The sequence below is a fragment of the Octopus bimaculoides genome, chromosome 15, assembly GCF_001194135.2.
Source record: "Octopus bimaculoides isolate UCB-OBI-ISO-001 chromosome 15, ASM119413v2, whole genome shotgun sequence".
In the NCBI taxonomy this organism is placed as follows: Eukaryota; Metazoa; Mollusca; class Cephalopoda; order Octopoda; family Octopodidae; genus Octopus; species Octopus bimaculoides.
In genome coordinates, this window is record NC_068995.1 from 49,943,016 (window position 1) to 49,958,306 (window position 15,291).

Sequence of the window (15,291 nt, forward strand, 5' to 3'; positions counted from 1 at the left end):
AGGTGCCAGTTCTGGTATTGGAGCTGGTACTGCAGTGTTGTTTAGCAAACTTGGTGCAAAGTTGGCTATTACTGGCCGAAAAGAAGACAACTTGAAGAAAACGGCAGATGAATGCGAAAAAAATGGTTCTAAGGTAAAATAAGTCTCATTTAACATGTCTGTGTATACACACACACACACACACACACACACACAAAATAAAGAAACAATAAACCCATCTGTATGTTTATTGTCTCTTTTGTGAGAGAAACACATTAACACAGTACATCATCCTGTTTGCAAGTACAGTGTGAAATGCATGCATATATATATGTGTGTGGTGTGAAGTAGAGTGTTGCTCGTTTTTTCTTAAATATTGTAGAGTTAGGATTATCATGGCTGTATTACTTCCCAGTCACAAGACTCCAGGTTCAGTCTACCTGTGTGGCACCTTGGGCAAGTGCCTTGTACTATAGTTTCAGGCAGATCAAAGTTTTCTGAGTAGATTTGGTAGATGGAAACTGAAAGAAGCCTGTCGTATACATATACGTATATGTTTGTGTTTTTGTGTTTTGTTTGTGCCCCACCATCACCACTAGGCAGCAAGTTTTGATATGTTTACATCCCTGTAACTTAGTAGTTTGGCAAAAGAGACCGATAGAATAAAAGGCGGCGAGCTGGCAGAAACGTTAGCACGCCGGGCGAAACACTTAGCGGTATTTCGTCTGCCGCTACATTCTGAGTTCAAATTCCGCCGAGGTCGACTTTGCCTTTCATCCTTTCGAGGTCGATTAAATAAGTACCAGTTACGCACTGGGGTCGATATAATTGACTTAATCCGTTTGCCTGTCCTTGTTTGTCCCCTCTGTGTGTAGCCCCTTGTGGGCAGTAAAGAAATAAGAATAAGTACCAGGTCTTAAAACAAAAAAAAAAAAAGCATTCCAATGTGCCAGGGACCAGTAATATTTCTTAGTAATATTAATTTATACCAAAAACAATATATATACAATGAATATAATAAAAGTTGACAATTTTTTTTAATCTTATATTTATTTTATAAACAAATAATACAATATTACATATGCATTTTATAAGCATTTTATAATGTTTCTTTCTTTTCTGGAAACTTGCTACAGACCACCACTTTGAGTAGCACTGGTCTATATGCTATTTAATGAAAACTATTTCTTATTTCAGCCATTAATGGTTGTGGCTGACCTTTCAAAGGAAGATGATGTCAAAACTGTGATGGAGAAAACCATTTCTCATTTTGGGAAACTAAACATTTTGGTAAATATATGTTTCTTAAATCTGCTGCAATTTCTAATGTTCCTGATCTTCACACCTTATCTTTAATCCTTTCTATACCTTTTTCGTTTTAAAGTATTCACTTAAAAACTAGTATCTTCCACCATCGTTTGAAGCGAAACTTTAATAAGTTATATTCCAGACACCAATTTAATTAATAATCCTTTTTACTGAAGGCACCAGGCCTGAAATTCTGGGGTGGGGCTACTTGATTACATCAACCCCAGTGCTCAACTGGTATTTTTTTTCATCAACCTCAAAAGGATGAAAAGCAACGTCGACCTCAGTGGAATTTGAACTCAGAATGTGAAGACAGCCGAAATACCGTTAAGCGTTTCGCCCGGTGTGCTAACAATTCTGCCAGCTCACTGCCTTAACCAATTCAATTAATAATGAAAATTTTTCTTTTGATTCGTTATATTTTTATGTAAAACTTCAGTAAATTATGTTCCAGACACCAGAATGAAAATTTTTTTTTCTTGTTTTATAACAAATTTAAATATGGACTTCACATTAGAAATGTGGTTATGAAAGGGTTAAATGACATTCTTTTCCTTTTTGTTTTTGATATTCTTTAACAATTTCATGGGCCCTTATTTTGTTCACTCTTTTTATTTGTGTGTGTGTGTGTGTGTGTTATGCCTTACCTCTGTACGATGTCTTGTTTCTACTTAACAATCCATGCTTATCATTTATTTTTTGTATGGTATCTACAGGTAAACTGTGCTGGAATTTTGGCGAATGGATCTATTGAAACCACTAGCTTGAAACAATTTGATGAAGTCTTTAACATTAATGTACGGTACGAAACTAAAATTTGGAATTAATCTTATAAATTAATTATTGGCTTGAGGAAAGAATTTTTTTTTTTTTTTTTTGCATCTTTATGAAGAATTCCTCCATTTTCGACTCTGTGATGTCTCTCCAATCACAAAAATATGTTATTTATTTCTCTCATCTCTTGTGTTGTTTGTAGTGCCAAAAGTGTTAGTTTTGTAAAATAAAATGTAATAGTGGAGACAATGGTTGGAGATTGTAAAATGAAGATAATCTCCAACCGTCTAATCAAAGCTGGAAATGTAGTAATAGATGATGAAATAGTTAAACCATGTGAACCAATTCACCCATCTTGAACAAATAATTTTGCTTAAAGGATAAAAATCAGACCAAAGAAATTGAACGACAAATACAATTAGGATGGGCATTCTTTGATAAATTGAATCACATCATGAACAGTAAATTGTCCATGTGTCTAAAAAGAAAGGTCTTCAACCAGTGTATGCAGTCTACCATTATGTATGCATCAGAAACATGAACTGCCAACACAAGCATTGAAAATAAATTAAGATCAACACAAAGAACTATGGAGGGGAGAATGCTATCGTTTTATCTATATCTATCTTTCTTTCTTGCTATCAATCTATCTATCTTTCTTGCTACCTATCTGTGTGTGTGAGCATTAGTTATGTAAATGATAAAATAAATATAAAAGATTTTTTGTTAAAAACTGGGTTCATTTCTTCCTCCAGGTCCATTTATCAATTGACCATGTTAGCAGTGCCTCATTTGATAACAACTCAAGGATCTATTGTGAACGTTTCCAGTGTAAATGGTATAAGATCTGTAAGTTGACGCCATTTAGATTTTCCAAGATTAAATTATAATTTTTGTATGTAAAAGTCAACTTCTCTTTTCAAGAAATTAATGTTTCTAGCTAAGTCTGTCACCTCAGTTGTACTACCTGCGAGTGAAATTCTGTTGATAGAAACTGCATAGAAGATCTGCATGGCTGTGTGGTAAGAAGTTTGATTCCCAACCACATAGTTCTGGGTTCAGTCCCACTGTGTGGCACTTTAGGCAAGTGTTTTCTGCTATAGCCTCGGGCCGACCAACGAAAAGGATAACTTAGCGGTTCAGCAAACGAGACTGATAGAGTAAGTACCAGGCTTAAAAAAGAAAAAGTACTGGGATCGATTCATTTAAACTAGAAATTCTTCGAGGTGGTGCTCTAGCATGGCCACAGTCTAATGACTGAAACAAGTAAAAGATGGAAGATAAAAAAGATGTTCTTCTGAGGTAGTTAATTCATTGACTGGTTTAACAGCAACCCCTGGTTCTGTCATTTGAGAAATTAGCCAAGTTCTTAATTTAGAACTTTTTTTTTTTTAATTTAGTGCTCTTTCTTATGCTACAAACCCCACATTGGCTTAATCTACCCCATGTTAGATTAAGCACAAAGCCACATGTTAGAGAAGGAAACAATCAATTGTATATACCCCAGTATTTGACTGGTATTGATTTAAACATTAGAATGACAAAAGACAAAGGGGATCTTAGCAGCATTTGAACTCAGAGCACCAAGACATATAACTAACTAATGGCTGTAACACTCTACAAATTCTGCCAACTCACTGCCCTTGTTTCACGTTAATAAGGTTTGGATTACATATTGAATGGGTGAACTTGGAATAGCAATTTGACACATTTTATTCTCTGATTTTACTAAGATTACTTGGAAAGAGTTTATTCTTAAATATGTATATTCAGTCGGTTATAATCACTAAGTTAGATAACCTTAATGCATCTAAGCTGACTGTTTGGTATCCATGTTAATTCCTCTTTAGAAACTGACAGACAATGTTCTACCATTATTCTGTATTTATGACAAAGTCTTCCTATTCAATTCAGTTTACCATTTTTATTTCAGTTCCCTGGAGTTCTAGCATACAACATGTCTAAAAGTGCTTTGGATCAATTCACCTGTACTGTAGCTCTTGGTATGTTGATGTTTTTTCCTCATTTCTTTAAAATGTTTTTCAATTTTATTTTATTTTCAGTTCTGTGTTGTTTTGACCCTGGTCAAGCAGGCCTGTGATTAAGCGTTCCAGCCATTGTTGTATCTTGTTATTTTATAATGTATCTTAGTATTTTTCATCTTTCTCTATGTTTTGCAGAGTTGGCATCGAAGAAAGTGCGTGTAAACAGTGTCAAGTAAGTCTCATATCTTCACATTAGTTCTGTTAATGTTCAGATATTTATACCATTTTGTAGAATAAGTAATTCTTGTACCATTATGTAAATGTGTAATGTTGCTTAGATTTTAATAAGTAGCTTTTTGATGTTATCTTTTGGCATTTATAAAAGTGAATCCTGATGACTCTTAAGATAAAACTCATCAATTTGATTCTTATACCAAGCTATCACAAAGCCATGTGGTCTCACTGCAGAGTCCAACTGTAAAGCAAAAATATGTTTATTAAATATCAAAATGAATTACTAAAGATAACAATATTTTTAATATATTATCTTCAGTTAATCAAGTTAATGTTTAAATTTCTAGGGAACATTATAAATGCTAACTAAAAATAAATGTGGTGAAAAAAAAAAATCAATATTAGTCAATGCTTAAATAATATTTTAATTAGTTCATAAAGTATGGGAGACAACTCTTGACATGCTTATGCCTTATTATTTCCTCATCAGTGAAATTACCAGTTACTTTCAGATAAAGTTTATATCCAGTTACTTTTAGATAAAGCCTACAATACCCAGTGTGTCCTTATGTCCTTTCTCTTTTTATGATTTGAGAGATTTAATTGCTATTTCTAGCAGTGAAATGATTATGTAGCTGCTCTCTCATTAGTTTCAAGGATTCTGAAATCATAGTGATAATGCATGCCATAACCCACTGGGTCAAATGGCACAACTGAAAACTTCATTTCCATGTAGAGTGTATCTTGGACAAATTGAATTTCTCTAGTTCAAACACTCCAAATTATATACTCATAGGAATTGAACTCGGCACAGCAACTTAGCGAAACACTTGGTATTATACTGCTGTCACTGTTTATTATAATTATTTGTTCCTGGTCATGAGAACTATTTTAGCTTTGTGGACTGAGCCAGCCAGAGTTAAATATGGTGACCATGATGACTGGGTTAGTTAGTTAGTTCTCTCCATGATATGAGGTACAGGAAGCTGCAACACTATCTCTTCAACCGGCTCCGTTCTTTCCTACTGTCCTGGCCTCATTCCAACTTTTCCACCCTTCTTGTCTCCTCTCTGTGTCAATGGTCCTTTGCCATGTGGTTTTAGGATGCCCTGCAGCTCTTTTCATTAGGGTAAAGAGCCCTTAGCTGTTCACTTGGTCAGTTTTGGACACTTGTAACCATCACAATATGAATACAGATTAAAACTTGCTACCCCAGCTAAGTTGTTTGTACTTCTGATTTTTTTTTTTTCAGCCCTGGGGTTATCGTCACTGAAATACACAAAAGAGGAGGCATGAGTGAAGAAGCTTATGCTCAGGTAAGGCTCGATATTTATTTAGTTTACTTCAGTCCCTTCTTGTAGCGGTTTGGCAAAGGAGACCAGTAAAATAGCACTATGCTTACAAAGAATAAGTCCTGGGGTCAATTTGTTCGACTAAAGGTAGTGCTCCAGCATGGCCACAGTCAAATGACTGAAACAAATAAAAGGATAAGATATATATATATATACACACACACACACACACACACACGCACACACACGGTGGCCCCAAAATAGGTTTACAGTTATTCAACTATCTCTTTCGCATTCATATATGTTAACAGTTTAGATCTTAATTATAAAAAAATATGAAACCATTATTCCATGCTAAGTTAGTTAATTGTAAGATAGAAATTTAAGTGTAATAGAATGTTTTAAAAGTAATTTAAAGTGCCTACGTGAGAACTGTAAACCTACTTTTGGGCCACCCTGTACATACACATGCACACATACCAGATTTTTTTCTGTTTCCACCCACCAAATTCACTCACAAAGCTTTGGTCAGCCCAAATAGAAAACATTTCCCTAAGGTGCCACACGGTTGTCTTCTACTATAATCCTGCTTGGCACAATGGTTAGTCGTACAGACCACATGTGTTCATATAAAACTTGGTGGTACAAAATACATTAGCAAACTGACTACATGTGCAGAGACAAATCGTATTCATTGACTTTTGTGTGAAATCTGTAATATAATTGAAGCTAAGCTTCACATCAAACAGAACCATACATGTTTACTCTTTTACTTGTTTGTCATTTGACTGCGGCCATGCTGGAGCACCACCTTTTTAGTCGAGCAAATCGACCCCAGCACTTATTCTTTGGAAGCCTAGTACTTATTCTATCGGTCTCTTTTGCCGAACTGCTAAGTTACGGGGACGTAAACACACCAGCATCGGTTGTCGAGCGATGTTGGGGGGGACAAACATATATACACACATACATATATACGACGGGCTTCTTTCAGTTTCCATCTACCAAATCCACTCACAAGGCTTTGGTCGGCCCGAGGCCATAGTAGAGGACGCTTGCCCAAGGTGCCACACAGTGGGACTGAACCTGGACCCATGTGGTTGTTAAGCAAGCTACTTACCACACAGCCACTCCTATGCCTGCTTATTTAAGTTGTATCATTTTACAGAAATATATATATATACATTGAGGTGACAAATTAAAAATATTGTTTAGCTATTTTCAGTTTTGACCACGTAACTGTGTGTGTTTTGACCACATAGCTAGGTGTCAGCCATGTAACTGTATGTTTGTGTGCATATTGGTCGTATAGCTTTGTATACTGGTCATATATTTTGTACATCAGTCACCGTTTCCATAATGATTCTCCTTTCAGTTTCTGGAGAAATCCAGAGGAACCCATGCTCTTGGACGTGCAGGACAAGTCGACGAAGTCTCTAAGGCAATTGCCTTCTTAGCCTCTGATGCCAGTTCCTTCATTACTGGAGCTTTGCTTCCTGTTGATGGTGGAAGACATGCCATGTGTCCACGATAGAAACAGCAGAACAAGACTTGCTTTTTATTTTTTTAACCAAGATATTTTAGAAATAAACAGAAATTGGTTGTGTTTATTTTTCCATTTTGTTTCTCCTTTTTTCTTTCTGTTTACGTTTCTATGTTAGCATGTCTTTGGCTAATTGCTCAAGCACTAAACATGCTTGACCAAGCCTTGACTATAATACTGTAAAAGCACCCACTACACTCTCGGAGTGGTTGGCGTTAGGAAGGGCATCCAGCTGTAGAGAAACTCTGCCAGATCAGATTGGAGCCTGGTGCAGCTATCTGGCTTGCCAGTCCTCAGTCAAATCGTCCAACCCATGCTAGCATGAAAGCGGACGTTAAATGATGATGATTATATGTATATATATATATATATGTGTGTGTGTGTTTGTCCCCTCACCATCGCTTGACAACTGACGCTGGTGTGTTTACATCCCTATAACTTAGCGGTTTGGCAAAATAGACTGATAGAATAAGTACTGGGGTTGATTTGTTCAACTAAAGGCAGTGCTCCAGCATGGCCACAGGCAAATGACTGAAACAAGTAAAAGAGTATATATATATATATATTCAAACTACAATAAATGTAAACAAAGTTTGCTTATAGAAGTGCTGGGATCTATTGAAAGATACAGATATCGAAATAGTTTATTCTCAAATGCAGAATAATACTGAGAGAATTTGAGCCTCATCTGAAGAGCAGTAAAATGATTCATCAGAATCCACAGGTAAACAAACAAATGTTGACAGAAATAATAAAGTTGGCGACAAATGATAATTATAATACGGATGGTGGAGACAATGACAGAAACCTAAACAAAAACACAGCACGATGTCAAAATTAAGGAAAAAAAAAAGATAATAATGAGGACAAAGGTTATTCAGTTTGGTTTGTAGAAGAGTTTATTAATACCACTGAAATAAAGTGGTTCGGTATTTAAGTGGTTTAGTTGAGTGTTCTACCACAGTTAATAGAATACGGTACATTATCAAGATACAATGGTGAATTAACAGGACTGCGATTATTATGATACTTAACACAGCACAAGTGTGTATTTGGGCAGCAGAAAATGTATCAAGGTTACATGTGTATATATACAGTATGTCTATGTGTGTGTGAGTATATGTATATATATATAAAAATATACACACAACTATATATATATATATTCACATGCATATATAAAAATATGTACACAGGTATACATTATATATATATATAGATAGATACACCATATCTATAATTATATATTTATATATGTATGTATATGCACACACACACACACAAGGTGATTCAGAAATCCCTTTAGCATTTAAAATGGTATATATATATATATATAAAATTATTTTTCAGTGTTACAATTTTATTTTAACATGTTTTCAATATGATCTTTGCTATGTTATTGTGAATATTATTTGGTATGTTTATATATATATATATATATTGTTTAATAAACACAGTATATATTTTTATGAGTTACTAATAGTAGTTTCATGTGATGAAAACAACACAGACAGCATTTTATAACATGTCTGGTGCCTTTGTACAATCTTCAGGCTATGCTCACATGACATATACAAGCATAGCTTGAAGATTGCACGAAAGCACCAAATGTGTCAGAAAATGCTGTCTGTGTTGGTTTCATTGCATGAAAGTATGAAACTATTTGTAGCTCATAAAAATATATACTGTATTCATTAAACAATATTTATCTCTCATCAGATGGGAGTACTTTTTTTGTTGATCTTACCTTTGCAGAACAGTGTACTATATATAACAGTATACTGCAGAGTGGTTGGTGTTAGGAAGGGCATCCAGCCATAAAAACCCTGCCAAAACAGGCGCAATAGCCTAGGGTAGTTTTCTACTTGGCCTGCTCTTGTCAACCATCCTACCCATGCATGCATGGAAGATGGATGTTAAACGATGATGATGATGATATATACATACACACATCATCATCATCATTTAACATCCATTTTCCAATATGTGTGTGTGTATTTTAGAAAGATGTCATTAACAAAATATGAGAAAATTTTTCATTGTCCTAAAAATGGCAAAACATGAAGAAACAAACCTGTTCAATTGTCCAGGTATACCAACTGCACAGAGTGGTCTGGACAGCTGCCAGTAAAAACAGCAGGGCGGTAGACCAGCTATCCTGGAATCCCTGAGCCATGGCAGTTAACTGGTGTTGGTGTGGTTTAATGAATTCTGGTGTGTGTATGGAGGGAGGGAGGGATGAAGGGTATCGTGTAGGGGTAGGTGAGAAATGTGAAAGAGAGGGAAACAAGATGTACCTTAAGCTCAAAAGAAAAAACCTGTTGTTAACTGGTTTATATTAATGCTAAAGAAACTTTTCAATCACACTGACTATCTCCTTAAGCATGTGTACTAATGTAAATACATATGCATATATATATATACACACATATATATACACACATACACACATATATATATATATATACATATGCATACATATATACATACCCAAACACACACATATATATATACTCTACCCAATGTATTGAGTTCTATATTAGATAATGTTTGCACTATGTAAAATATATTTTCATATATCTTTACAACTCTTGCATTAAGAAATATATATATATATATATATATTTATGTATGTGTGAATCTATATATATATACATACACACATACATATGCGCACAAACATATCGACATGCCAAAAAATTAGAAAATGCAGCAATGATGTGTCGAAGTTTTCTTTTAGAGGGTGAGGAGGAGGTGAAACAGGGTCACAAAGAGGAGATTGTTTGTGTGTAATGGAAGAATGAGTGACAAATGAATTCTTTTATTTTGGGGCAAAATCCACACCGCAGACCTTTTTTTTTTATTATTATTATTATTTACTTCGGAGTTGATTTCTGTTGAATTTTTTTCTTTCTTTCTTTTCATATACAATGGCCCCTTTTTCGCGTACCATAACAGGTGTATGCTTGGTCGGTATATCCATTTGTACTTTTCTTTCGGCTGTACGGGTATTGGGGCAGGAATTTCGATAAGAGATTGATGAACTGCTTCTCCAGCAGAACCATGCATCGGTAAACTTCACTGTCGACCTGCAACGAGAAAGAGAAAGGTTTTAGAGAGATACTGATTACTATCAATGGAACAAAAAGGACGGGGGGGGGGGAGAGCAGAGGCATGGCTGAGGGGTTAAGGAATGAATTTCACAACCCCATGCTTTCAGGTTCAGTCGCACAGCATGGCACAGTAAGTGTCTTCCACAAGAGTACAGGGCCAAGCATTGTCTTGCGAGTGAATCTGGGAGATGAAAACTGTAAGAAGCCCATCAGTAAGAACTTTGCTTGCCAACCACATGGTTCTGGGTTCAATCTCACTGTGTGGCACCTTGGGTAAGTGTGTGTTCTACTATAGCCTCGGGCCAACTGAAGCCTTGTGAGTGGATATAGTAGACCAAAAGAAGAAGCCAGTTATATACATACATGTGTGTGTTTGTGTGTCCCCCACCACTGATTGGTAACCAGTGTTAGTGTGTTTATAATCTTGCAATTTAGCAGTTTAACAAAGGAAGCCAACAGAATAAGCACCAGGCTTTAAAAAACAAAAAAACAAGGATAGGGGTTGACTCATTTGACTAAAACGTTTTCAAGGTGTTGCCTCAGCATTTTCAGTCTAATGACTGAAACAAGAGATGAAAGATATGTCTATATATATATATATTTATATATATATATTTATATTTATATATATAACGATGATGATGACGATGATATATATCATCAGTCAACATCTGTTTTCCATGTTGGCATGGGCCGGACGGTTTGACAGGAGCAGGCCAGCTGAAGAACTGTCCAGGCTCTGTGTCTGTTTTGGCATGATCTCTATGGCTGGATGCTCTTCCTAACACCAACCACTTTACAGTGTGTATTGGGTGCATTTATGCAACACCGGCATGGGTCTGTTCCCATGGCACTGGTACGAGTGCATTTCATGTAGCACCAGCACCCACAAGCCCGTAATCATAAGTGTGTGCATGGATACATCATCATCATCATCATCATCATCATCGTTTAACGTCCGCTTTCCATGCTAGCATGGGTTGGACGATTTGACTGAGGACTGGTGCAACCGGATGGCTACACCAGGCTCCAATCTAATTTGGCAGAGTTTCTACAGCTGGATGCCCTTCCTAACGCCAACCACTCAGAGAGTGTAGTGGGTGCTTTTACGTGTCACCTGCACGAAAACGGCCACGCTCGAAATGGTGTCTTTTATGTGCCACCCATATATACATATATGAGTGAGTGTTTAGTATGTGAGATATCAACAGATATGGGAGATGAGAAAAGAGGAGGGAGAGAAAAATAGGAAAGAAAGAAAGAATAAACCTTACTGAATTATAAATGGCACAATTACGGAACATGAGTGATAAATCTTCGACAAAATTCTCAGTGTATTTATATTCTGCATCCACAACTTTATGTTTTATTGTTCGAAGGTCAATTGGGTTGGCAATTAATTCGTAATAATCAGGGACCTGAATAGAAAAGGAGACAAATAAAGAAAGATCATTTAGCAATTTACTGAGTAAAAGAATGTATTAATCCTTTAGCATTCAGATTATTCTGTTAAATCATCATCATCATTGTTAGTCTGCCTTCCATGCTGGTATGGGTTGGATGGTTTAAAAGGAGCTGGTTAGGCAGAAGGCTGCACCAGACTTCTGTGTCTGTTTTGGCAGGGGGTTTTTATGCTTGGATGCCCCTCCTAACACCAACCACCCAGCAGAGTGGACTGAGTGCATTTTACATGGCATGAGCACAGGTGGTCAGTTTTGGCAGTTTTTACAGCTGGATGTGCTTCCAAATGCGTGGTAACCATGTTATAGGATTGGGATGACCAATGCCTTGTGAGTGAAATTTGATGGACAGAAACCTCTATGGAGGTTCAGCATCCATTTGTTCATTCGATTTAATGTCTGCTTTTCCATGCTAGCACGAGTTAACTGAATACAGTATTCAAGGCAACATTTTACCGCTAGATGCCCTTGCTAACACTAATCCTTATGGTATTATCATCACCATTCAATGTCTGTTTTCAATGGTTTGGACAGTTTGATGGGAGCTGGTGAGTCAGAGGACTGAGACAAGTTTTGCTATCTTATTTTGGCATGGTTTTCTATGGTTGGATGCCCTTCCTAGTGCCAGCCACTTTACAGAGTATACTAGATGCTTTTTTACAGGGCACCAGCATGCATACATGTGAGTGTGTGTGAGTGAATTCTAAAACATCAACTAAGGATAATTTGTGAATAATTAAATAAACAGAATTTCTTAACAAACCTGTCGTTCATCAACGGGAAGTCTGAAGGGCCAACTGTTCTTGTTTATTATCAACCGAATTAAAATTGCTTCACAAATCTAAAAAGAGATTTAAAATGGCAATTAATTAGCTTCTATGTATATATTTGTATGAGTGAAGGTGTTTACATGTATGTGTGTGTGTGTGTGTGTGTGTGATTCTCAATATAGAACACAGTTATCATGCTTTAAATGTAAACAGGATTTGCACGACTGATTGCGTCAAAAGACTGGGGTATCTGTTAAGGTCAAATGGAGATGAATATAGAATATAGAATTTGGATGATAATGGATGATTAGTTGGCAGAAACAAGAGGGTAGTTAGACTAAGTAAAAATACCCAAGAAAAGAAAACCTAACATTCATCTGTTGTTGTTTGATAAAGCTTATTGCAGAACTGAAAAGAAATCAATATATTTCAGTTGTTTAAAAGAGATTATTGTGATAGACATATAAATACGGAGACAAACAACATGAATTGCATTTTGTACAGCAACCTCTGATGATGTGAGTGTAGAGGATTATGTAGGGTCACTGAAACACGTTTAATGATGTTTTAAAATAATTGATTTCATAATATACTTTTTAGACTTGATTTTTGTATACCCATACACATATTACAAACGAAAGAGATACATCACAGATAAACTAAACAAGTAAATTTACCAAGATTTAACCTTTACTCTTTTATTTGTTTCAATCATTTGACTGCAGCCATGCTGGAGCACCGCCTTTAGTCGAACAAATTGACCCCAGAACTTATTCTTTGTAAGCCTAGTGAGTATTTATATTCTTTACTACTCTAGGCACAAGGCCCGAAATTTTTGGGGAGGACAGGGGCTAGTTGATTAGATCAACCCCAGTACGCAACTGGTACTTAATTTATCAACCCCGAATGGATGAAAGTCAAAGTCGACCTCGGCAAACGATGATGATGATGATGATGATGACATAAAGACAGATGAAATACCACTAAGCATTCCACCCGGCATCCTAATGTTTCTGCCAGTTCACCGCCTTGGTGACTTTATATATTGGAACGCAAATGCAACTGCCATTTTAGCCAATAATATCTGACGACACTCACACACCCAAGTTCATTTTATGTTGTCATCCAACAGATGTAGTTCATTGTCTGCCACAGAAAAAATTCCTGTTCCACTATACATGAACACAGATACCCTTCACAAGGCATCATTCAAATTTATTTCCCTAATATCTCTGTCCACCACCTTGATTTCAAACACACACACACACAACTCTTCAGTTAACAATGAGCTGTCATTCAGCTCCATTTTTCTAAACATGCCACCCCGTTATCTTGATTACATACACTCATCCTTTTCTATCCACACAATAGTATGTATTCTCAAGGAAAAGCATTCAGCCGTAAAAAAAACCATGCCAAAACACACTCAGAAGTCTGGTGCAGGCTCCCGCCTGGCCACCTCCTGTCAAACCGTCCAACCCATGCCAGCATGGAAGGAGGATATTAAATGATGACGAAGATTCTTTTGGAAGTCCTTGAACTGTCTTTTTCTTCCTAGCAACCTGACTAAATGCCCCGTCCACAATATAGCTTGACCACACAAAGAGTTTTCCGGATGATAAGCATTCTTAGTCTATGTCTACACAGACACCTCAAAGTAAATAGACGCCGTCATTTAATCTAGTATTTAGTAGACACGCTTCATACAGTTTTTAGTGATGTAACCATTTGAGCAGTGTACTAATGAACAGTCTGCACAGATGCAATGGTATACTGTATGGGTATCTTGTGTTTACTAATGAGATGTCTGTGTATACGTTTGGACCTTGCAAACTACAATACACTTACAAGAGAAGCAACACTGACTCAAATACTGATATAAGAAAGGGAGGTGACTCTTTAGTCCAGCCATGGTGAACCTCACACGTGCTAGTGACACGGTAAAAATGCACTCAGGCCATTGTGAAAAAAGGTTAGTGATAGGAAGAGCATCCAGCCATAGAAAAACCATAATAACAAAGATTGTCAGTTGTTCTCTTTTTTTGTGCATACCAGAGGACAAGGGATCGTGACAAGTGTAGACACAAGGTTGGATTAAACCCATTTAGTCATGGGAAAATGGACAGATGACGATGATGATGATAAAAAATAATGTACAGTTATTGTGCAGCGAACCAATTAATGAAGGACTTGTATAGCATTTGATCTTGTACTGTTGTTAAATGCTTTGGTTCCAAGGAAGATATTTGAGTATCCAACAACATGTTCCCCATAGAAGGCAGGAAACTGATCCGTAGAGCTGCAAACAGACTGCTGGAACTCCAAGACATGTGGTTTGGCCAAACAGTTAATAAGTTTGTCTCCAAATCAAAAGGTCCTGGGTTTGATCTCATTGCATGACATCTTGGGGAAAATGGACATACATTGTGAGTGAAACTGGATAGCTGGAAACTATAGGGCTTTCCTATCAGTAGGTTATCTCCCATGGCTAGGTGGCGCTCCATGTAGATAATTAAACTTCCGGAGGCTACCCACGCCATTGTTATTGTTTTACGTCTTATCATGGATATAAAGCAGCTTGATGATTCAGCTATCGAAGTACTTACTGTGCCTGAGTTAAAGAAATATTTAAGATTATATGGACAGTATGTTACTGGAAGAAAGGCGGACTTGACTGAAAGGTTGAAAGGAATAAAAATTCTGTCGATGAAGAATGTCAACAAAGTAAATTCATCGGACAATAAGTCTGAAGTATCGGACGATACTTCAGACAGGAATAAGCAGAAGTATTGCCTGATCTAAAGATCTTTGTAAGTTGCCGAATTTCACAGAT

At 36.5% G+C, this 15,291-nt stretch overlaps 2 protein-coding genes across 2 annotated transcripts in view; one reads left to right on the forward strand and one right to left on the reverse strand.

Moving 5' to 3' along the window:
- LOC106870806 (3-oxoacyl-[acyl-carrier-protein] reductase FabG) overlaps positions 1-7,182 on the forward strand; it is an 8,882-nt gene extending 1,700 nt beyond the window's left edge. The window contains exons 2-9 of the mRNA XM_014917022.2: positions 3-133; positions 1,177-1,269; positions 2,004-2,089; positions 2,817-2,910; positions 3,995-4,064; positions 4,242-4,278; positions 5,533-5,596; positions 6,948-7,182. Of these exons, the coding sequence (XP_014772508.1) occupies positions 3-133; positions 1,177-1,269; positions 2,004-2,089; positions 2,817-2,910; positions 3,995-4,064; positions 4,242-4,278; positions 5,533-5,596; positions 6,948-7,106 (734 nt within the window). The 3' untranslated portion in view covers positions 7,107-7,182. The remainder of the gene's footprint in view (positions 1-2; positions 134-1,176; positions 1,270-2,003; positions 2,090-2,816; positions 2,911-3,994; positions 4,065-4,241; positions 4,279-5,532; positions 5,597-6,947) is intronic.
- An 814-nt stretch (positions 7,183-7,996) lies between these two features.
- The window catches only part of LOC106870776 (tyrosine-protein kinase BAZ1B), a 66,172-nt gene continuing 58,877 nt past the window's right edge, over positions 7,997-15,291 (reverse strand). Inside the window, exons 33-35 of the mRNA XM_052973421.1 lie at positions 12,452-12,529; positions 11,503-11,646; positions 7,997-10,204 (exon numbers count right to left, since the gene is read on the reverse strand). Of these exons, the coding sequence (XP_052829381.1) occupies positions 10,037-10,204; positions 11,503-11,646; positions 12,452-12,529 (390 nt within the window). The 3' untranslated portion in view covers positions 7,997-10,036. The remainder of the gene's footprint in view (positions 10,205-11,502; positions 11,647-12,451; positions 12,530-15,291) is intronic.